The sequence below is a fragment of the Manis pentadactyla genome, chromosome 17 (genome assembly GCF_030020395.1).
Source record: "Manis pentadactyla isolate mManPen7 chromosome 17, mManPen7.hap1, whole genome shotgun sequence".
NCBI lineage: Eukaryota > Metazoa > Chordata > Mammalia > Pholidota > Manidae > Manis > Manis pentadactyla.
In genome coordinates this window covers 61,563,584-61,588,346 of record NC_080035.1, presented here as the reverse complement: position 1 = coordinate 61,588,346, position 24,763 = coordinate 61,563,584, and the positions used below count along the sequence as shown (strand labels likewise).

The 24,763-nt window shown below is 38.1% G+C and overlaps 1 protein-coding gene across 3 annotated transcripts; it reads left to right on the top strand.

Moving 5' to 3' along the window:
* Nucleotides 1-600: 600 nt before the first annotated feature.
* Nucleotides 601-22,979, top strand: ARGLU1 (arginine and glutamate rich 1). Of its 3 annotated transcripts, XM_036893640.2 has the most exons (4): nt 606-1,166; nt 8,531-8,756; nt 11,041-11,124; nt 22,139-22,979. In XM_036893640.2, the coding sequence occupies exons 1-4, from the start codon at nt 820-822 to the stop codon at nt 22,301-22,303; spliced, it is 822 nt and encodes a 273-aa protein (XP_036749535.1). In that variant the 5' UTR covers nt 606-819; the 3' UTR covers nt 22,304-22,979. The 3 variants fall into 3 exon arrangements, 2 of the variants coding, with proteins under 2 accessions (XP_057350548.1, XP_036749535.1); XM_057494565.1 differs by lacking the exon at nt 22,139-22,979 and having other exon boundaries at nt 601-1,166; nt 10,556-11,120; XR_005026438.2 differs by lacking the exon at nt 22,139-22,979 and having other exon boundaries at nt 603-1,166; nt 8,531-10,613; nt 11,041-11,125.
* Nucleotides 22,980-24,763: the final 1,784 nt, after the last annotated feature.

Below are 24,763 nucleotides of genomic sequence, written 5' to 3'. Positions count from 1 at the left end.
TACACACTCCCGCTCTGCCACCTGCTCTGCCTGACCGGGGCAACCACCCTCTTTACCCCTGGGCCTCAGTGTCCCCATCCCTAAAATGACACTTGAACACCGATTAATAAATGCGAAGCGTTTAGAACAATGCCTGGCACAGGAAGCCCTATGTTAAGCTTCGGTCTCCATTCACGAAAGGCTAGGTCATCTCCTGCGAGCTCCACAACCACTTCAGCAATTGTGGATTCCCAGTGAGCAGACGAGGAAGCTCAGCTCAGAGAGGGAAGCGATCTGCTCGGGGTCACCCTGACACAGCGTAGGGCCACCTGACAAAACCAGCCCCTCGAAAATAACGCAGTTCATACCGAGGCATGATTTCCTACGCTCCAAAATGCGATAGGTTCATTCTTACGGCGTTACCATCTTACCGGAAAGCAAAAGCGCCCTAAAGCAGAGGCGGGGACTGCGGCTACTGCGCGTCAGGCGGGCGTGGGCTGGCGGAAGGAGCCGAGCGCGCTCGGAGGAGCTCGTCCCGCCTTCGGCAAAAATCGTCCGGGGGCGGGGCGCGCGCGGCGGCGCGTTCCTCGCGGGGCATTGTGGGAAGGGCGGCCGTTGCGGCCGCGCTGCCATCTTAGCATCTCCTGCCGTTGCGGCCTTGTCGTTGGAGGGGGCCTTGGTGGCGGCCGGCGGCCTCAGAGAGCGGCACAGAGTCAGCCGGCTGACGGCTCTCCTCGCCCCGGCCTCCGTCGGACGGCCATTCCGCGTCCGGAGTCGGAGGCGAGGGCAGCCGGGCGCGCGCGGGGCCCGCGGCCGGCGGTGCGAGCGCCGCCCGGAAGCATGGGACGGTCTCGGAGCCGCAGCTCGTCGCGCTCCAAGCACGCCAAGAGCAGCAAGCACAACAAGAAGCGCAGCCGGTCCCGGTCGCGGTCCCGGGACAAGGAGCGCGTACGGAAGCGCTCCAAGTCGCGGGACAGTAAGCGGAACCGGCGGCGGGAGTCGCGGTCCCGCTCGCGCTCCGCCAACACGGCCGTGTCCCGGCGCGACCGGGACCGGGAGCGCGCCTCGTCCCCGCCCGACCGCATCGACATCTTCGGGCGCACGGTGAGCAAGCGCAGCAGCCTGGACGAGAAGCAGAAGCGGGAAGAGGAGGAAAAGAAGGCGGAGTTCGAGCGGCAGCGAAAGATGTGAGCGCTGGCGGGGGGAGGGGCGGGGGCTGCAGCCCGTGGGAGGGGAGCCTGGGCGGGGCGCACCCACGAGGAAACAGCGGGCCTCGCGCGGGGAAGGCTCGGAGGGGGAAGCGATTTTGGCGCGCGAGGGGGAGAGTGCCGGAAGCGGGGGGTGGAGCTCGCCGTGGGGCTGGGGTGCCGCGTCCGCCCGTGAGGCGAGGAGGGAGCCAGGCTGCAGAGAGGGACGGGGAACGTGTGCAGGCCGCTTGAGGGGAGCCGGGGGGACTGCCCTTGGGGTGCAGATTGCCGCTGGCCGGGGCATTCTTGCTTTGAAGCCTAACCCAGGGGCAGGGCTTCTCCGGAGTCAGGCACTCTCGGTGGTCCATCGGTACACCCAGAATGCGTTTTCCTTGAGTGTATTCCTCTTTTTAAAGATGTCTCCTTCGCTTTTTTTTTTACCCCCTCGGTCCTACTCAGTTTTTATTTTTGTTCTGTGAGGTGAAAAAAACAAAGTACACAAACCTTAAGTGTATGCAGGACGATGAGTTTCGACACTTGAATTTACCTGTAACCGCCATACCTGTCAGGAGCCTACTCCGTCTTACTTAGTTTTCATTAATTTTGTTTTATAGTGCAATCTTCAGGGTAATCCTGTTAGCCCTTGTAGCATCCTTGCTATTAAGAAGACATTTGAATATTTGCTCTGACTGTAGCATTGTTCGCTACAGAACTTTTATGTAAGGAAAATCAGATTCACAGTAAGGTTCCTAGCAAAATACTATTTGGTTAAAATGTATTTTTGAAAAGGGTCATCACCTCTCAACTACCTTTAGATCCAAGAGTAGTTGCAAATAATCCCGAACTAATGAGCTTTTGATTTTAAAATGCAGGGTTTTGATTTGGTTGGAGACTAGACTTCTGTGCTCCTGGTGTCCATTTTCCAAAGCCATGTTGAAAGGTAGTTGGGTGTCCCAGCTCTCCCTATTTCACCAGCCGTCTTTTCCGCAGTTCTTCAGTGCATGGTTAGCAAGTGCTCATAAGGCAGGAAAATTACTGGATTTAGAATTTTCCTGGGACAGATTGATGTGTACTGAATTGTCTACGGGTTTTTAATTTTTCTAAAGTTGGATTCGTATTATGTAGATCCTCCAGCAGAGCTTGTTTCTAAAAGCAAAGTTATTACAGAGGTAGAGGACTAGAACACATACCACGGAGGAAGGCAGTACCTGGAGAACTACTTTGCTGTATTCCTGTGAAACAGTGTACAACACTTTGATTTTTCCCTTACTTCTTAGAACTGTCAGTGAGGTATAGGAAAACCAAGAATAAGTAATTTCTCACAACAGACCCTGGTCACATGGAATACAGTTACTTGGTCTGGAATAAGATCCTTGCCTGTAAAGGTGTGGCTTTCAAATAACTAACAACAGGTGACCATTTAAAAAAATTACTGAAGACATCTTTGAGATCACTTTTCCATGTGAAAACAAATGAAATCTCCAAAGAGTAATGTTTTGCCATTCACTAGAAAGCTAGATTGTAGGTAAACAGAAAGGAAACTTGGTATGCAAAGAATAATTAGAAACGTTTAGCAGACTACCCAAGAGGAGCTCCAGGTAATAAATAAGCAATTGGAGAAGCCATATATTTCTAAGTTGATAGATGAAACAAACTACCATTAGCGTTCATGGAGGGAGGAGAGAGCAGAGCTAGCAGCCACCTACCTGTATGCTGGATTTTCTGTGTGCCATGCAAGTAGGCACTATTTAATATGTGTAAATGCCTTGGAAAGAATGCAGAGGAAACAAAGCAAAGGCCTCGGTTTTGGAGTTGTGGGAATAGGCAGAGGTAGTTGTCTGTCTACAAATCCCTTTATTCAGCCACTAATAGTTCATTCAGCTAATATTTGTTGAACACTTAATAAATGCCACACACTGTGCTAGGTGCTGTTAATATAAAGATGATTGATCTCCAATATCTTGATCTAGCTTGAAGAGAGAGTTTGGTTAAGTTTAGTGATAATGATGTGACTGTAAAAGGGAAACGTTCTGGATGGGTAAACACCTTAGTTCTATTAGGGTATGAGTGGTGAATAAAATATGAGACTGTCAGGCTAGGCATAGGAGGATACTTGTGGACCAAAGCAGAGAGTTCCCTCCATCCCTGCCAGAATAAAGGGAAGGGGGTGGAATGGTCAAAGTGGAGTAGAAAGGTGAGTGTTGACTGGAACATGAAGTTCTATAAGTAGTAAAGTCTTAGCAACTGGAGAGGTAAATAGAGGCAGGGCGTTATGGGGAGGGTCTTGTGTGCCATATTAAGGATCTTGGATTTCATCCTAGAAATAGGAAATATTTTAAGCAGATAAATGGTGTAGGACTTTCTCTTTTTTCTTTTCTTTCCCTTTTTTTTTTAAAATTTTAAACAGACAAATGACTGCTTTGTAGGATAGAAACTCCACAGGAGTAGTGAGGGAGCAGTTGTTGGAGTGGAATAGAGGAACAGATTTATGAAACATTTAAGGCAAATAAAATTGGATATGGAACATAAGGGCATTAATGTTGGCTCTCACATTCTCATATTGTGGCATTGCATCTCAGCCTCCAGATGATTTAAGTAACTACTGTGTGTCAGAAACCTGCTGATTAAGAGAGAGAGAAAAATCAAGGGGAGTTTCTATTTGGCACTTCTACTGTGGGCACTTGAGTTTTTATCCAGGGTTGATAAAGGGGGGTGTCAACCCTGGGGGCAAACCTTGAGAGTAGATAGAATGACCCAGGGAGAGTGTGGAGGGAGTCAAGAGCAGTTGATTCAAGGCACTGAAAGAATCTTGGTGGAGGACGACCAGTGCATAGTGGAAACAGAAAAGAGGTACCAGGAGAATGCCCAGTGTCAAGTGTACCCTCAAGGGTTTCAGTATGAGGAGCAGAAAGACAGCAAAACGAGAGTTCTCTGTTGGGCTTAACCAGCGAGAAATAGAAAGTCCATGGTAAGACTGGGAACCAGATTGCTCTGCCATTGACAGTTCTGAGGCCTTGAATAAATCACCTGCCTGTGAGTTTGGTTTCTTATCTGTTAAATGGAAATAACTGTCTTGCTTATTGCAGAGATTAGAAGTGATGCATTCCAAGTATCTAGACATGCTTGACATATAATGGGTCTCAAATATGTTTAATTTACCTATGTGCTGCCAGATTGAGCCTGGTGACTTTAAGAAGTGATCTTAAGATTTAGAATCTTAATGCAGTACAAGTCAGATCTTAAAACTTTTATTTATTTTTCTCATTTTTGAATAGCAATTCATATCTTTCAAAATTCAGTTCAGAAGATCTTTCTCTCCTCCCTGTGTCCCAGCCATTCAGTGTGGTTCTCTCTCTTCCCTCCTCCCTTACCATTTTCATGCGTATTTTTTTGAGATGCTTTAACTGTTGTGTCAACTGTTGAATAAATGGGCAGCTGAAAATGACTTGCAGCAAATCAGGAAGATGGTAGTGGTGTAGTAATTTACTGTGACATCTAGGTTTTAATATACTTAGTGTTCAACTGCGTGACAGACTGAGAGCCTTCTAAATTAAGAGTATCTAAACTGAGCTTGGATTTACATGAGTGATTGTAAGAGTACTTGAAGTGCTCATTTTGAGAGCAAAGAGTAGCTTTTTTGAGCATATTCAGTATATGGAACTATGTATTTCGGGGAAGTTAGGACTCTGAGATGGAAAATTAGGATGTAAGAGCTAGCTGATCTCGACAATTTTATGAATTTTAAAAATAATTATTTCAGTAGTTAAATTTTTGTGCATGCCTTTGCCTCACCCATTTATCCTAGAGAAATGATGCAGGATAGTTTAGTGCTTAAGGTAATTAACTTTGGAGTATAGCTAGGTAGAAAGGTACTCAGCAACATGAAGGTGAGCTGGAGCCCAGCTAGTAAACTGTTTAACCTCAGGAACCATTGGAGATGTAAGTGATGTCATGGGATATAAAACTGTTGGCATAGTACTTGGTACCTATGCAGTCCTAAGTAAATGCTTTGCTAATACCATTAGCCAATTCCCAGAAGTAAGCTCTTAGGCTTGAGTTTAAAATATTTATATATAAAGTTTAAAATAATATTTAAAACAACAGTCATGTCATTTAACAGTGCCATAATACGCTGGGTCCTTGCAGTTTCATTTTCATAGTTGCCATTTTAGGGTTGATTATGACCGGTGTTTTTTGAAATACCTGAGAGCGTGGAGAAAGGAGGGCCTGGTGTTGCCCCCTTTCCATTGAAGTTAAAGATTGTGATTCAACCCTTTCAGTAGTGGCACAAATTTTTGGCAAAGGAATGGATTCAGTAGAAGAGCCTGAGGAAAAGATGAGAAAGATAAAAGAGCATCAGAAGAGTGGCAGCTTATTAATGGCAGAAGTTTTAAGGAATGTACAGGCAGCGATATTAGATGTTACATCTTTTGTGAGACACTAGTGACCCAAAGGGTTGTAGTTTTTTTTTTTTTAAGGAAAGTTTCAGTGCCTTTTATGAAAGTTATCCTAATAGCTGCTTTACCATTTATTATGAAAATAAATTTGTGACCAGTGAAGTTGAACTCATGCTTAATTGAGTTGTACAGTGCCCATTCGTTTTCCAAATTCAGTATGTGTGGGGAGGGGAATGAATAAAGCAATGTTGAGCTTTAATTTTTTCAACAATGTATCTAAAAATTGATTAAAAATTTTTTTTTCTGATGGCCTAAGTAGCAATTTTAACCTTACCAAGAATAACAGAAACAACAGAAATTATGTTCTTGGTAATACTTGTAGGGGAGCTGTTCTGCTGTGACACCCTGACCTTGCTTGTCTCCATATAGGCAAGCAGCAAGGCTTAATTACAGTCAAGGCGGGATGCCCTGTGGTTCCTTCAGGAACAAAGGGAGATAAGCAGCCTTGTGAGAAGCTCCATTGGGCCATTTCTCATCCTCCTGGTTTCAGTTGAGCTTGGGACTTTCCATTTAGCCCTTCCCTTTGGCTATAAAACCACTGAGCTATAGTTACAGTTAACTCCTTAGCAGCCCACCGCCTCCACTGCCTGTCACTCTGTACTGCCTGTCACCTGCCCCCTCCGATTTGGTGTCCATCAGTAGGAGCCAGAGACACAAGACCTGACACCATGCTGATCTGTCATTTACTTGTAAGTAATAAACTGAATTTATTTAGGCTTCTTTTCTCCTTACTGACCAAATCTGTAGAAACGTGGTCCTGGAAATGTGGTCCCATTAGCCATTGTACATTGCTGTTACTTATGGACTGCTTGACAAAAACCCAGAATGTTTATCAGGTCTCTTCCACCTTAACAAAAGTCCTAAGTTAATTTGGCAGCCTGTCTACTGATAAGCTAACCTAAGACCTTATCCCGTTCTTCCTTGCCCTCTTTTTAATTTTGTGTGTAAGGTTTTAATTAGAACTATTTTACATTGTCCTTCTGTTAGTTAATTGTACAATTTTTGAAATTTTAAAATGATGTTTCTTCTTAAGCTTTGCTACATTTACTAATTTCTTAAGAACTAATTAGCAAAAGTATGTGTGTATGGGTTTGTGTACTTTTAAAACTCTGTATTATGAAAACTTCCCAGTTTATGTAAAAGTAGAGAGAATATTATAATCCTAATGTAACCATCATCCAGGTTCAGAAGTAGTCAGCCATGTTTCATCTCCTATTTCTCTCTCTCTCGATGAAGTAGAGGAACAAAATCTTTATATTTGAAATATAGTTTAATTTCCATTGAAATTGCTGCCAAGTTTCCTTTTGATACTTCTGGTGATTCATTTTAGGGTTGAGATGGGTATCTGTTTTCTTTTACTGAGCTGCTAGAGATATAGGCTTATTGAAACTACCTTATATTGTGTTTTATTGGAAGTTAAAAAGGAACAGGACCATAGAGTTTATATTAGGTTTTTGTATTTAAAAATGACCAATGATTTAGTGTTGAGATATTTAAGAAGCAACATTGCAAATATCTGTATGTCAAAAAATTGTAGAGATTATAAATGCAGAAACTGAAATGAATCGTAAAGTTAAAGATACATTGGTGCCTGTATTGGTATCACAATGAGTAAGTAACCAACATTGAAAGTTTGAGTGGGAATTGTATCACCTCCGAACACAGAGTTGTTTGGGGTGGATTGGGGTGTTTAAAGGTCACTTAGAAACTGTAAAGTCTTTACTAAATAAATTAATGACATATGTATAAGCCATCATAAAATAAATTACAGGTTTAATTTAATTTTGTGGGTTGTGAGAAAGTTGAAGCATAAATAAATTGGCCTCGTGGGATTTTAATACACTTCCAGAGATATCTCAAATAGTGCTGTTCAGTAAAAATAAAATGTGAGCCACATACATAGTTTAAAATTCTCTAGTAGCCACATAAAAAAGAAACCAGTGAAATTAATTTTAATATATTTTCAGTCTATCTAAAAATGTCAATTTACCATGTAACCAAAAATATTTAAGATCTTTTATGTTTTTCTTCATATTCCTAATACTCATTTCAGACTAGACTTAGGTGACTAGTGTCTACCACATTAGATATCCGTGGTATAAAATGTGCAAGGTTTCCACTATACTGCCTTGATAAATGTCAGTATTTTTAATGCATATTTTTATTTTGAGTAAATAAGTTCGTTTATAATACTGAAGTGGGATTAAAATAAGATGATATGCTTCATGGAATTTTTAATAGAACTGATAATAAAAAATAATATTTCATCAACTTTCCCATCTCTAAAAGAGCTTTTAATTGAAAACAGTTAACAAAAGAAAAAAATGTACAGTAAAGAGTATATAAAGTTCAGAAACTGAGTTTGTTGGTCTGCGTTTTCACTTGAAAGCCACACTACTGTTGCCTTAGCAGTGTGAACCTCTTAGAGTCTGTTATTATTCCTGACATGTGCTTGTGGGGAGAGTGAATTTAGCAGGTCTGAATGGCTTGCTACTTAACGGTTAGTTCTGACTGCTCTTTGGGTTGACTCTTAGATTGAGTAGATCGGCAAAATAGCAAAGTCATACATTTAACAAATTGTCTTTCATTATAAAGTTGATAAAAAAAGTAGATTTCTTGTTTCAGGTTTACTATACTGTTCCTAAATAAGTTAAGCTCTTCATATAGGCTAGTTTATTCTATTGAGAAAATGACAGAGAAAGAAAAATGTGATTTTATATTTTATTTGAATTTCTGTATCACTTAACATCTGGATGTCTGTCATTTCCTTGAGGGTTACATGAGTATGAATTGTAAAATCACAGAAATACAGTCAAATTCAATGTTTCACATTTGCAACTAGTTTTATTTCAATTCTTAGGTGTGTTTCTTATATTCTCTAAGTCGTTTTTCCACTTTGTTTACTAGTCGGCAGCAGGAAATAGAAGAAAAGCTCATTGAGGAAGAAACAGCACGAAGAGTGGAAGAATTGGTGGCAAAAAGGGTAGAGGAAGAATTGGAGAAAAGGAAGGATGAAATTGAGCGAGAAGTTCTTCGAAGGGTGGAGGAAGCCAAGCGCATCATGGAAAAGCAGTTGCTCGAAGAACTCGAGCGACAGAGACAAGCTGAGCTTGCAGCACAAAAAGCCAGAGAGGTAACGCTCGGTCGTTTGGAAAGTAGAGACAGTCCATGGCAAAACTTTCAGTGTCCGGTGTGCCTCCTACTCAGTTCAGAAAGAGATGGAATACAGACTAATTCCTTTCTCATCTAAACTTAACATTGCTGTGAAAGTTAATTTTTTAGCCTATTCAGAAGTGCTGACTGATACTTAAAAGTTATTTTCATAAAACATATTCAAGGATACTTTTTGATCTAATGGAGCTGGCTTACATATTTGAGAAGTGTTTGAAACTTTTGCCATGGCTGCAGGACTTTATTCTTTTTTGGGAGGGTGGTGGGAGACAGGGAGTGGTGAAGGGAAAAGGTTAAAAATCCACCTGTGGTTATGTATTCTTTTCTGTTTATCACTCTTATTTCCTAGACTGTGAGAGGCTTTTGCCTTCAGTCAGATTAAAAAAAAGAGCAGGGCCAACCATTGAGTGACACACCTGCTTTTAATAAATAGGTTTTCTTGCTCTTCTTTTTTTCCTCCTTTTTTCCGTCACCTCTCTACCCCAAATCCTGCTTCAACACAATGGACTAATTCTAGCATTCTGATCAGGTCCTCCATTTTCCTAATGTGTTTCAGAGAATCTTTTTAGGAAAAATGTCCAGATTATTCATCCACTTTTTTAGTATCTACTAACAACTCCTTTTTTTCTCTAGAGAGTTTTGAAGGAACAGGTTGTCCTTGTCTGGAGTCAAGCTAAACACATGATTTGTTTTATCAGCAGCTGGAGCAGAAGTTGAAAATGTCTTTCTGTGAGACAGTAATTTGCTACTGAAGCTTTATGGCTTATTTGCACTGATTACTCCAGGATCCTAAAACTTGTTGAAGGTCACTGAAACACTCAAGGCAAATTACTTTACATCACTGAGTGTCTCTTAATATAGCTTTCATAATGAATATGAATTCCATTGGTTTGTGCCGTAGGAAATCCTGTAGTTATATTTTCTTGGACTTAAATATTTGACTCAAGTATACATGACTCGTTGTCATTTTTAATTTTGGCATTATTGTTAACCAGTTGACATCATCCTGAATATCTGTTTTCCAGTAAGCTTAGCTTTCCAAATTCATTTTCCTTTGTGCTGTCTTTAACTAGATACATGCGTGTATTTGGTGGCTTCACAGACTGTATTCAATTAAATGTGAAATTTTAATTTATATCAGTGCTTTTAATAATGATATTTTTGGAGTAACTGTGCTGTCTTGTAGCGAGTTATTAATCATAGGAAGATTTTTTTCTCTTCATTTGCTTTTTGTTTCATATTAACATTTTTTTTTAACACGGACACAATCCTCTGACAGTCTTTCCAAATATTAAAATCATTTGAATATGTATGCTGTGATCTGAACACTTCCCAAACCATCAAGCAATCTTCATATAGTTTGCATTATAAAATCTCATTAAATTCTCCAAGAAAAAATAAATTACAGAATTTTATTTCCTGACTATGTACCCCCTGGATTCCTGAATGTCAGTTCAGACTGTAGATGACAAGATAAGCTGCCTTTAGAAATTGTCAACATCTGAATGTTAAGTCCATTTACCCCATGGAAGAAGCCCTTAGTTCCATGAAGTATGGATTACCATTTGTATTTTTCACTAACAGTAAATGTATTTTTCTTATTAATTGTTTGCCTTAGGAATGATGAATTACATTTTTTGTTCCTTCTTACCATAAACATCTGCATTCCTCAGCTCAGCCTTCCTTGTATGTTGTTTCTTTATAAATGGTTGAGCTGCTGATGCAGGTATTGCCAAGCTAACAGTACAAATCATTTTAAAGAGGAAGCTGGCGCGTATGGCAGCCGAGGAGCACACTCTGCAGGACACTGGACAAGACAGTAAATATTCAACTTTTAATGCTGATTAAAGGAGTATAGGTAAAGAATACGTAGGTATACATAATTGGTGAGACAAATATTCACTTTATTTATATTTTATATATTATTTTTTTAATTTGGTAAATACTATCCAGTTTTGTAGTTGTCCTTGTTGATTTGTGTGATATTAAAGTATTAGTAATAATTGCTAGGAAACTTATCATTAGGGAGGGTTTAGTCGGTTGCTGTTTGGACTGGGAGGGATGATTTAAATCTAGTGCTAGAAACAAATTTTAGTGGCTGCACAGTTTATCATTTGTCAGACAGAAGGTAGTTAATAAAGCTACCCTCTAAGTCAGATGAAAAAAGTTCAGGAAGATTAGTAAATATTTATCAATAAAAATAAACATTTTATTTTTCTAACATTTTAACATGTCCTCCCCTTTAGGAGGAAGAACGTGCAAAACGTGAGGAGCTAGAGCGAATACTGGAAGAGAATAACCGAAAAATCGCAGAAGCACAAGCCAAACTGGTATGTATAAAGCATACATGAAAAATACTTGTATTTGCTTTATTTTTTTCAAATTTTGTGAAATAATTTTATCCTCTGTAAGTGACATATTTTTTAGAGTTCTTGGGACTATTTTAACAGATTTGAGGCAAGAGTAGGAATAGCTGACCAGATACTATCTAGTCAGCTATCTTCCAGGGTAGTCTCTTTGGGGCAGTCTAGAAATTCTAATTATTCTGGGGAAGACTCCAGTATTTGTATTGGTTTGAAACAGGTTTTCTGGGGGAAATTGCACTATATCCCAGATTTTCTCTATCCTAACCATGCATATTTCTGCTATGCTTAAGAAGACAAAACACAATCTTGGAGGTATTTAAACTAGTATGCAGCATTTTATTTACATTGCCTTGTTACCGATCACTGGGCACACTAAGTAGGTACTATGTATTTTATACTAAGCCTACCAGATTGATAAAACTTCTTTTTCCTATTCCAGATGTATAGTCTAATAGGGAATACAGAGACTTAAATAATTACAATATTAGAGAAATGTAAAAGTTGATATTGTGGAAATTTTTAACTTCAATAAAGAAACTAAGATTATAGAAGTAACTTTTTAAAAACAGAAAAAACTAATCCATATATCACTTTTCCAATTCTATTTTTCAGTATTTCTCTCTTTTTTTTTTAAACACATACTAGCATTTAAAGTAGAATAAAATTTTTGGTGTCACAGGGTTTTCCCATTTAAGAGTGTGCATGTATTTTAATGCAGTGTCACTGTAATGAAGAAAGAAGCTAGAATTAAAAGATTATGGGTATATATCCCCAAATCAGGAGGATAGTAGACATTTAAAGAGAAACTTTCTTTTCCCCATGAAGATGGTGTATAGGAGTTCTACTTTGAAGTAAGAACGTTAATCAGAAATGGAAGAAAATTTACTTACGATGAATGGGGTTAATGGTATTTAGTGTCCAGAAATGAAGACATGACTCAGGAGGGACTTTTGGTTCTAGACATCTAGAAAACTGATCTAGTTAGAAATATGGTCACTTAATACAGGCATTGGAGGACATTTGCTGCTGAGTCTACTGATTGGGAAAGAAAGCAAGTTGAAAGCTCCAGCTAAGTGGTTCAGAAAACAAATTTCTGTGTTTATGAAGTCAAAGGAAAAGACCCAAAGAGCCTAAGTAATTAATAGTGGATCCCACAGCGAGTGAGCATGAAGAAGGACCATAGAAAATGTGTGCTGTAGTTGATAAGAATGTAAAAAGGTAAAACTTTGGGGCTGTTGATTCTAGAACATGATTCTTTTTAAGACAGTGAGCCCCTGATCAAAACCTATACTGGAAATAACTTAAGCAGACTTAACATGACATAATGGGAAGACCTTCAGGTCTGCTTAGGGAGAAAAAGCAGTATGAATGTGAAATGGATGAGGAGTCATTATAAGATCTATCACTGTCTTTGTTAAAATGTTTGATAATGTTTTTTTAATGGTTCCATGTAAGGAAAAAATCTCAGTGTGGATAGGAAGGAAGTAAGATGGAAACTGAATTTTAATTTGAGCTTTCAAAAGAAAATACAGTCTGGTTCTAAGGCATGGATATTTCCAGAAGAGAGGAACAGAATAATTGGTATTTAAAACATTGAAGCAAAATTGACCAAACAGGTTGGATAGACTATCCTCTTAGAACGTAATAGATTATATAGCAGAGTGAGGTGAGTTTTGTGGGTGGCCTGGAATACCAGATTGTGATTCTAGAGCAAAGCTCCTCAACTTGGTAAGCCCTCCAAGATTTTGATCCTTTCTGATCCTGGGGTAGCTGTCTGTGTGCCTAGTGACAGCTTGGCTTCCTTATATTTCACTAGTAGTTTTCTTTTTTTGCTCACATGAACCATAGAAATAGAGCTTCGTGTGTGTCATTACTGGGAAAATATTAACAAGCATATTTTGTTCATTTCAGTGGTTGTAACTAGCCTGTTTCTGTCTTCTAAATCTGAGGTCAAATTACTATGAAAGCTTCTAAAACACATACTCTTGGTTTCTGCATACCTTGTGGGTCAGTGAGAGTTTGCAGACAGTCACTTGTCCACGGGCCATACTTAAGCTAACACTGTTCTGCAACATTTGAGTTTGACCTAATAGAAGGTGCAATGACACTAGTAAAACTTTAGTGAAAAGCTTCCCTACGGAAAAAAGTGTGAATTTGAGAAATTTGTTGAGAATTTTGACATAATTAACTCACTTGGTTCCTGTGTTCGGTAAAGTTGGAAGCATAAGAAATTGCTGATATTGGAGGAAATTAATTTGTATTTGACTCTATTGGTGGTTACGCACTGCAGGGAAAGTAGAGTATCCTTTGTGTAGGAGGAGACTAAAGTGTAAAGGTGCAAGGTGCAGGGCACTACTGAGGTTTCTTTCATTTGTGTTTTCTTTTCCTCTCAATTTTGGGCATGGTTCTTTAGTCTTTGTACACGTTTGCTAAGAAATATTACATGGAAAATATTGAAAGTCTCATTAAAATAGTAGATATTTAAGAAAGGGAGGAGAATATAATAGTATTGTAGACAGCATGGGACTTGCCTGCATATGTCAGTAAGGGTAGTTTTTCTTGTTGAACCAACAGTTCTATTTGCATCATGACATAAACATCTGCAAGAAATGTGGACCAGTTCATTGTCTATATAAAGCAAGAAGAATGGGCTGCATTCTTGGTTCTGAAAAGTGGGGGAGGAAGAGGGAGTCGCCAAAGCTTAACTATTCACGTAATCTATATTGAGAAATGGTTATGAATAAAAAGCAATTTGGAGATAAAAATGTTTAAGACATTAAGTTCTCTATAAGAATTTAATGTATTAACTGTGAAGGCAAGGACAAATCCAGGAAAAGTTAACTGATAATGTAGGAATATTTGGCAAGTGTTATGGATGATGTGAGATAATTGACAGAATTACCGTTGGCGTGGCCTTGGAAACGTTCTGGAGGAGAACCCTGAGTGAGCTTTGATAAATAGAAATTGAATTTAGGATGGGACAGGAATGTGAGGAAATGAAGGAGGCTCAGAAGCCTTTCAGGATACAAAATCAGGACAAAGGCAAGAGTGTGTGAGATATGTCAGCATAGTAGGAAAAGTTGTAGTGGCTCTAGTACTAAACCGACTTTGAAACTCACTTGGTTCCTGTGTTTGGTAAAGTTGGAAGCATAAGAAATTGCTTCCAGAACCCATATATGACTTGGCTTGACAAATTTTGGTTTTGCCAAAAAACTGGTTCCTAGTTGTTGGGTTCGTATTAGCAATGCACAGCTATCTTTAAATACTTGAAAGGCTGTTACTAATACAATGGAGAATCTTAGTTTTCTTTAAAATGTTAAAAATAGTACTAAAGAAAACTTTTTAAGTCCTCTTCCTTCCACAATTTTCTTTCATGACATACCTGGGAAAGCCCAGATGTTACTCTGAAATGTATATGACTCTTACTCACAAAGGGAAACAGACTAAGAAACCAAATGTTCTTCCAGGCGGTTTTGTCAGTAGGAAAAGTGACCCTCAGATTATTTATCCCCCGGTGAAGATGGTAGTAAAATGGAACCTGCTGCACGTAAACACCTAACCCATAATAAGAGTCAGCTGACAATTTCTAACAAAAGTAAACATGTAGGTAAGACAGAGGAAAAATTAATTTTAACTGGGGTGGAGAGCTCTTTGAAATTTAAAAATATATGCAAATGCTAAGTTCTAGATCTGCAGTATATTTCCTTTGGTCAGTATTGAAGTGCAGTTCCCCTTACTCTTTGGTGAATACGGAGATTTGCCATATTCATCGTGCTTTAAAACTTTGTACCTCACCAGTTTTAGAGATGAAAAAATAGTTACCATATTTGAAAGTTGATTATATGTGAAATGTGCTTCACATACTTAAGTTTAAAATAAATCAGATCTCACTTTACAGTTAAGAGATAGCTGTGGAAAGAATTCTTAGAAAAATGTGAGGGTTTTTTTAGATGAATTTATACAATAGAATGAAAAATGCCCCTCCTCCCCACACCCCATCCTAATCCCCAGAACCTGCGAATGTTACTTTATTTGCAGGTAAAAGGGTCTTGTGGGTGTGATTAAGGATCTTGAGATGAGGAGTTTATCCTTTATTATCTACTGGATCCTAAATGCCATTACATGTATCCTTAGAAGAGGGGGGCAGAGGGAGATTTCACCTCTCAGTATACCCAAGAGAGGCTTGACGGCAGAAAACGATTTGAAGGTGCTGGCCTTGAAGACTGTGGTGATGTTGTCAGAAGACAAGGAATTCTTGCAGCCACCAGGAGCTGGAAGAGGCCAAGAACAGACAGACTCCCTCCCAGAGGGAGCACAGCCCTTCTGACATCTTGATTTTTGGAACAGTGATACTGTTCTGACTTGTGGCCTCCAGAATAAATTTATGGTGTTGAAGCTACCTAGTTTGCAATAGCTTGTTACCGAAAATGGTGGACGTGGCTTTACAGGGTAGAGACTGGAAGGATTTTGAGGCACACGGCAGAATATGCCTGGACTACTTTTGAAAAACTTTAGGTAGAAATAAGGACTTTAAGGGCTTTTCTGGTTAGGGCTCAGAAGTAGATGAGGAGCATGTTATTGGAAACCAGAAGGAAGGTATACAGTGGTGGAAAACGAAGCTGAATTATGTCCTATAGTTGTATAGAAGGGAGAACTTATAAATGGTGAAATTACATATTTAGTTGAAGATATTTCTAAGAAAAATGTTGAGAGTGCAGTCTGCTTCTTACCTTTTATACTAAAATTCAAGAATAGAGAGGTTGAGGAAGGAATTGATAAATAAACAGGAACAAGTGCTTAATGTTCGGGGAAAATTTCAGCTGCTCTAGATTGCAAAACATGCTAAAACTAGAAAGCTCACTGTTGAAAAAAACATACTGTGGGAAGAAGCCCAAAGATATGGCTGGACAACCTTTTGCAAGTACTAAAAAGATTAGGCATATGATAGGTGATGGATTAGATGAGAGGATCCTGGAAAGATCTGTGGAGGAGCCTCTTAACTTAATAGCCTGACAAACATGGGAGACACAACAACATTTTTGAGAATGTTGTATCAGCAGAAACACTGTTACCTGGGACCGAAAGAGGCAGAGAGCAGACATAATGACGAAAGGCTCTCAGACTGTCAGCGGACTCCACTCAGCAGAGAAAAAGGTGATAGGAAGACAACAGTTTTGAAGGTACTGGCCTTAAAGATGAGGGAGATGTTTGTGCATGTCCAGAAAACTTGGCAGCCATCAGGATCTAGAAGAGGCAAGGAACGTGGTTCTGTCAACAGCTTGATTTTATTCCAATGGTACCAATTTTAGACTTTTTGCCTTCAGAATAAATTTATGTTGCTTTAAGGTGTATCCTGTTTGTGGTAATTTGCTACAGTTGGCTACAGGAAACTAACATAGAAGGAGAATGGAGCGTTGATGAGTAGAGTGACCACATATAAATTGAATAGTATTGTATTAAGTTAATGGTGATATATTTACACATTTTAAGACAGAAAAATATAGTGTGGCATCAAATGTAAATATTAATTATTTTAATTTTTATTAAAATGGTTAGGTAAGGATTTACAGTCAGAGGCTTGTTCCCAATTTATGTATTTTAGATTATGTTAATGTATTCTGCACAATTTTAAAGAAACTTGGAATTAATGTATAGGCATTGTGTAGGACAGCTTGAAGCAAGGTAGCCACTGAAGGCCAGTCAGAAGGTGGGAGCTTGAATTGGTAAGGAGGCAGAAGACACTAAAGAGAACAGATAAAGGTAGTGAGTGATCAGGGTGTGCAGAAGGAGGAAGACGAGGAAGAAGGGCAAGTGTTAGAGGAAACGGAGACCTCCTGATGTAGTCTTGCTTACAGCCACGGATGACCAAGCATCTAGGGAAAACTTCCACAAAAGGGAATGAATGGCCAAGACTGAAGAAAGAAGAATCACAGGGCTCAGAACATGAAAAGAGCCGCATCTAGATGAGTAGAGATTTTTGTGAAATGTTAGAATATGAATGATGGAAATGCTGAAGGTAGCAGATTTCGGTAGTGTTACAAGAGCCCTCTCCAGAGAACCAGAGGACAGAGTTTTGTGCCTAATACTCCATACTTGGTTCAACTATCAGTTCCTTCTTGAAGCAATTGTCTCCACTTGAGGTAATGTGGGATCTCAGGAGATGATATCTAAAGTTGAAATTTCAAAAATATATTTAAGGCTCCTAAGGTATCAAAAGGGGAATTAAAATAAATTAAGGAAAGGGGCTAGAAGGAGTGGGTGGTGGTATGAATTCTATTTAGATGGTAGCTAATGATGTCCCATAATGACATTTAGTATATACCCTAAGGAGGTAACTGTCAGAAACTAAATTGCCGTGGGCCTCTGGGATTGCTTTTTTAATCATTCTTCGTTATTCTTTAACCTTGTACGTGAATAACTTTAGAAAATTTTACTAATAGTTTGCTGAAGGTCAAAACTAATTACATCAAATTTCTTTTTAATATTTTCTTGTTTATTATTTACCTAAAGTGGGACACAGATTATACTTGTTATGGAGGGGAAGATGAATCAGAGAATTATGATACAAATGGCCAAGTGGAATAGGATGTATATCTCAGAAGGTTAAAATGTAGAAGTCCACATTTCTTGTGTAGTAATGTGATTACTAATTATAATATTTTTCATTCCCATCATTCCTGATGAGTGTTTGTGTCTGGATTTTTTTAGCTTTGTAAAATTTCATTTATGTTTCAACTAAGAAGTAGATTTTAGCATCCCTATTTTCTAAAGGACCATCTTGATTTAAAATTAGACAATCAAGGAGAATACTTTAACAGTAATTTTTTTAAACAGCAGTAGGACCTCTGGATAAAGGTGGGTGTGGGACAGAGGGTACTGGGCCAGTAAACAGGCCCTTCTGTAGTAATGTATTCTGCTTTTGTATGTTTCATCTCACCAATCACTCTTTGGAGTAGGGATGCAGAGCTGAAAGCCACCTTGGTAAGACAACAGTGTCTACATATGATGGTTAGGAAGGCCTGCCCTAATGTCCTGGCCCCGATGTTGTAGGTGTTAGACTTTTCATTGGCCATGATGTCCACCATGTTTACCTTGTAGGAGAGCTTCATATTGTTCATCTGTGTGAATACACGTGCACATATCCTCTCATTGAGAATGGTGCTTTCTTTTACACAAATTTGAAACAAAAGAAGGGAGAGGAGCAGTGGATATTCTCCAGCAAGAGGGGTCATCAGGAAGGAACCAGCATGTCATGCAGTGACTGTAGAGGGAGACTAGAGTTTAGAAGAATACCTAACAAGTTAAGGTGTAGGACATACCAGTCTTACAGATGGATGAGTAGGAGACCAATTTTTCATCACTTGAGTACAACTGTATTACAATAAGAGATAGAGATGGCTTGGTTTTTACTCAACTAGTCTATTTTTAACTTTTTTTTTTTTGCCAAGGTGTAATTGAGTAACATTTATACTTAAAGTCAAAAAAACAAAATATAAATATCTATGTAAAATCCTGTACATATTCATCTACTCAGTTCATTTTTTAAAAATATTACATTCTCAATTACTAATAGTAGGCGCTATATGGTCAGCACTACGGGTAACCTTATTAGCTGTATAGCTCACCCACTACACCACACACACTTCTATCCCCTGTATTTGTACACCTAAATGAAACTGAAACTTTACCCAATCTAGAAGTAAATTCAGTGCAGTAGAATTAGTATTTTCTGTCTCTGAAGAAAATGACTTCACTTTAAAAATCATTTTTGTTTTAAATGTTTTGATTAGGTCATGTCACATGATTCAGATTTTTTTCCTAGAAAAATAAATACCGAAATCCCTGTACCTTTCTCTCTCATTCACCCACTTACTGTCCTCATCTCCAAAAGGCATATTCAATGATGTTTTTTATTTTTTCTAGAGTTTAAAATGGTTATTTTGGCAGGTACAAGTACATTTTTTTCCCTCCCTTTTTTGTGCACATGTGGCATACTATACATACTATTTAGTAGTTTGCTTTTCTCACCAGTAGAACTTAGAGATTTTTTCCATTTTAATACATAGGGATTCCCTTTTTTTTTTCCTCACAGCTACACAGTGTTACGTTTTACAGCAACTTCCATAATTTATTTAATATTCCCATATTGGTAAATGTTTGGGTCTTTTCCAGTTTTTTGCAAACTATGTTGGAATAAATAGTGTTCAATTTTGCTTGCATGCAAGGTGTATTTATAGGACAAATTCCAGAAAATTAAATTGCCGGGTAAAAATATGAAGATGTAATTTTGGTAGTAATATCAAAATGATCTGCACAAGCATCATACTTTTAAGTTTCTATCAGTATAGTATAAGGTGAAAAATGCTCTCTCTTTAATTTTAGATTTCTCTTATGAGTTGAGGTTATGATGTTCAAAGCCTTCACTCCCCAAGTTCTAATCTGCTTTCTTAGGGGCTGAGTTAGACATGAGGAGAAGGTGAATCTGCATATTCATATTTATGGTTTTCTAAGCATGTGCATGCCCACTAAGAGGCTTTACTATACCTTGATTCAGTTATACATTCTGGGCTCTTACCCCAAATATGTGATCATTTATTAAAACTGGATAAAGTAGTTGACATATAAATTCACTAAAGATGATCTGAAGTAGATAAATTCTTTCTGTTGTAATTATCAAACCTGAGCAAGAGAGTGGTGATTTGAAATGGATTTTGATGTAGAAGTTATTTTAGGAAGAGGAGAGAATGGCATGAGCCAGAGAGGGAGGCAAGACAGAAAGAAAGGATAATTTAAGAGAAGAGTAGACACAGAGTTGGAGCCAGATTATAAAAAATCATAAATAGTCTGCTAATTTAGGAAGGTAAGCCAGTGTTGTATGCATAGTGGCATCAGTGGAAGTTGGAGCGAGCAGTGCTCAAGAAGATGAGCCTGGCAGAGCAGTGCTGTACAGGATGGATTGCAGGGCGTAGACTGGAAACGGACGCCATTTTTGATCTGCAAGAGAGCTGGTACGGTGGCCGTGGGAATGGAAAGGAAACTCTAGATGAGAGAATACAAGGAGAGAGTGAACTTGATACAGTGTCAGGGAAGAAGAATGAGACAAAATAGAGCTATAGAACATGGGTGGCAGTAGGAAAGGTGGGAAGGGCTGGTTTGTTTTAGCATTAAGCTTGAGGAATTTAAATCTTGCTTGTTGAATTTTGAAGTTACACAGAGGTCTCCCAGTGACTGCCCAGTAGCCAGTTAGAACTGCAACTTAGGGAAAAGGTCTGAGGAGGAGAAGATGTATTTCAGTTCTCCTGGATTTTTCACCTCACGGAAATGCAAAGACCTAGAAATTATGATAATCCACTCCTTTTCTGTCTTGACTACTCACCAGATTCCCCTCGTTTTTAATTGTGATCTTCTCATCTCTGACCTTATTTGAGTGCCATGGATTTGTGCTACTGTCTGTCTTCCACCTTTTAGGCTACCTTCCCACCCCCACCATGTCCTAAAATAAAATCTCTTTTGTGTTACGTATTATTTAAAAGTTGGGTTTTTTCTGTTCACAAGATAAAATTTTAATGTTTTATGTTGCATGCAGAGTCCATTACCTTTCCCATCTTCTGCCATTAAGTCTGTAATTCATTCACATTGAATTTTACTATTTCTGAACAAAAAGTCTATCTGTGGAGACAAACAGGGTCAGTCAGATGGAGAACCTTAATGTTTCAACCCTTAATATTAAATATGTGGGAGAAAAGAAAATTTTTAACAGACTCAAGTTCAGATAAACAGAAGAATAAATAAAAAGAAGGTCACTAAACTTACTGTTATTTTTGACCATCTAGAAAATAATTTCAGTAGAGTAATGGAGATGGAAGCAATGACAAAAAATTTGACTTGGAATGGGACTAGGAAGGCATTCCAGGGATGTTGTCATTGTTTCAAGATGAAGGTCCAATAGGAACAAAAGGAGAATTCAGTGATAATATTAGAAACCCAAGGGTTGGAGCAGGTTTTTTCAAACTTGGCACTATTTACTTTTAAGTTAGATGATAATTCTTTGTTGTGGGGCCTGTCCTGTGCACTATAGGGTGTCTGCCGGCATGCCTGTCTTATCCACTAAATGCCAGAAGTCACGCCCCAGTTGTGACAGCCAAAATCACCACCACGCTTTGCCTGACATTCCCTGGATGGAGGGGGTAAATCTGCACCTGGTTTAGGGTTAAGGAAGTGAGCATGTGATATCACGGGAAATCAGGAAGCAGAGACCTGATGAAGAAGGAGCTCAGGAGCATGGTCTAAATTTTCTGGGTAAAGGGGGAAGTCTTCTGTAGAGGACACAGAAGGCAAGTTGATTGTTTGAGACTATAGGGGCTGTAGGCACTCACTACACCAATGTCCATTTGAGATCAGAAAGTGTTCTATAGTCAGCCAGATCAAAAAGGCCTCTTTTGAGTTCTTCTCTTTCTAGAAAAAAGAAGTCTTTAGTATTTTTTGCATATTGACAAGGTAATGTAGCCCCAGTGAGGATTTTCCTTGTAATTTTTGTATGCTTTTCTAAAAAAACAATTATAAATCTAGTTATAGTAATTGATAGATAATATAGTCTTTGAATAAATTCATGCCTTGTCATAACTGACTGTTATTCGGATGCACTGAAGGTATAGATAAAAATAGGACAAAATCTATACTGATCTCAAGACATGACTTGTAGAGATGTCTTTGTATTTTCAAATATCAAAGTGCTCTCCTGTAGTTCACATATTTGTCATAAAAAGCAATCCTAAAATTTAGGAATAATTAAAAAATAATTCTTTTCTAATTCCTCAGCATTTTTTCCTCTCTCATGTTCAGTGTGACTGCATGTCAGGTCTTAACTAAACATACCCTTTTATGCTCTATAATTGTAAGTTGTGACCTGATTTCCCAGATATTACTAATAAGGGATATGGAATTGATAGAAAGTTCTAATTTTTACTTTAACTTTCAGGCTGAAGAACAGTTGAGAATTGTTGAAGAACAAAGAAAGATTCATGAGGAAAGGATGAAACTAGAACAAGAGCGACAGCGTCAACAAAAAGAAGAACAAAAAATTATCCTGGGCAAGGGGAAGTCCAGGCCAAAGCTGTCCTTCTCGTTAAAAACCCAGGATTAAGTTGCAAACTGAACTTTTTACAAAGAAAAATGGAAAAACTTTGTATGGTAGCTTCATGTTGAAGTGGTTTTTTTGTTTTGTTTTTTGTTTTTTTTTTTAAATTTGGAAAATCTGGAAAAAGTTAGCTTGTTCTAATAGGGGCTATGCTCTACAATTCTTTCCCCCCACCCCCCTAACTTCATTAAGTCAAATCCTTATCAGATCATTGTTGTCTTGTAAAAAGTGATATATTTTTCACCTTTTTGAATTCTGTATTAGTGGTCTGAAGAAGAGCAGGTCACTCCATAAACTATGGATAAACTATGGATGGTCTGATAAGGTTTTTACTGACCCACTGACTTCAGAGTTATACTCTGTTTACTACATCATAATGCTGGTTTTGCTGACTTTTTGTTTTTTTATATATTTATAAAAAAAGAAAAAGTTGGTAATGCAATGGAAGCCCCCAGGGTGTCACTGGGCCTGTGTGGGGAGTGTTAAGCAGAGTCCTAGGGACACTGTTGCTCTCGATGTTCCCGATCCAGGTAAGGAAACAGCCGGTAGCCCGATGCAAAATGCATACACGAGTTCAGTATTGTCTCTGTTGCGTTTGTTTTATTTCATTAACAAAATCAAACCAGCATTCCCCATTGTGTAAATAAATGATTTTGCTGAATAAAATAAAGTCTTAAATTCATATGTCGAAGCAATTTTTTTTAAAGTTCTGATAGTCTTAAAGAGGGTGGTTTACTTTTTGATGGTCAGCAATTTAGAAATCCTAGAACTATGCTATATTTCCTCTCATTTATACTTTCAGCATAGGATTTATATGTACATCAAATATATTCATGAACTAGTATTTAATGGCTATTTTTACAAATATCTAACTTAGGCCGGTACAGCAATTGTGACATTATCTTGAAGGAAGACTAAATGCCCAAAAAAGATCTAAATTCTCAATCCTGTGCCTCTGTTTTAGGATGTAAGTATTATTGCCATAAATTATACTTTAAATAAAGTTGAGGAAAATGCTTCTGAAAGTTTATAGAATCTTATATAATTTTCAAAGTGGGCCATCAGAAAGAACCTAGCAATTGTATTGCCACAAAAGGCTAAGGTAGTCAGAACATCTTCAGTGTAGGTTACCTGCACTCTTATTTTTGGAACAAACACATTTAAACTTCAAAGTTTTTGTTTTTGCATGTGATATGGATGACTTTTTTATACACTAGAATCTGCTTCATTTATCTTTATATATGTTTAAGTCTACTGATACTAAAACATTTATTCAAAAAAAAGGTGGATATAAAAAATCCTATCTGAGATGCATAAACGTCATCAAAATAGAGAAAATGTTCTCAGATATTTTTGAGGCAGTTTAATCAGTCTTTATAAGTGAAAACAAGTTAATTAGGTGACTCAATGGTAGATTATTTTGTGTGTGCATGCTAAGAAAACTTGCTTTAGTTTGAGCTCTTCAGTGAGCCTCAATGTGGTAAGGAACAATAATCAGTTTAAATATCTTTAAAGATAGAATTTTAAATAGGCATGAACTGTAGTGGGAACTGACTTTTAGTAAACATAACTAATATAGTATGTTAGGTAAATTTAGCAAGTTTACCTAAAGAACATAGATTGCTCATGAGGCTTTTTTTAATCTAAGTACAGGTTAGCTCTAATTATTTCATGAATCTTAACACTTTTTTTTAATGTAACTTTTTTTTCTGGTTCAGATCCATTGTTTCTAAGTTGTGTATTCAAGTTTGGGAAATGTTTATTTAAAAATTGTTTTGCTATACAAGTGTTTTAAACATTGTACTTAAGAGTGGCCTGGACTTAAAAATATTTGAAATCAGCTATGCGTGCCTTTTAATTTTTTAAGTATTTCTTACTACCACATACAATGTGAAATCACAGTAAGTTGCTTAGTGACATAATTGCGGTATCTGCTTGCTGTTGGGAAAATCAGATCAGATACCGAAATTGTTTCTGTGCCAGAGTACAGGAAAGAGAATGTAATTGTTAATAAAATACACCCAATCTTTTCTGTGCTGCAACAATGTGTAGTAATTTGTTTTCTTCATTTGTTTCTACTGCCTTTGTGTACATATTATAAAAGTTCAAATTTTCTCTCAATCTATTAGTTCAGATGATCCCTAATTTAGTAAATATGCCTTTACTCACAATTTTTTATAGGTTAAGTCTTAATGCATCATAGAAGTAACTAATGACTTTATATGACAGTACTTAAAATAATGTAGTTATCACCAGTTATACTGTGGAGTTTGCAGAATTTTCTACTGTATAAACCAAACCTTTAAATTAGCTTGGCGTGAGGAGTCTTTAATGCTTGTAAAGAGGGGAAGGGGTTTGTAGTTGAAGATTTACTACTAGTCTCTCTTAGAAAGGTGTAGCAAATTAGGCTGTCTCTGTCCTTTTAATCACTGAGTCATTTGGTTGTGCCAGTATGTGTCCGTAGCT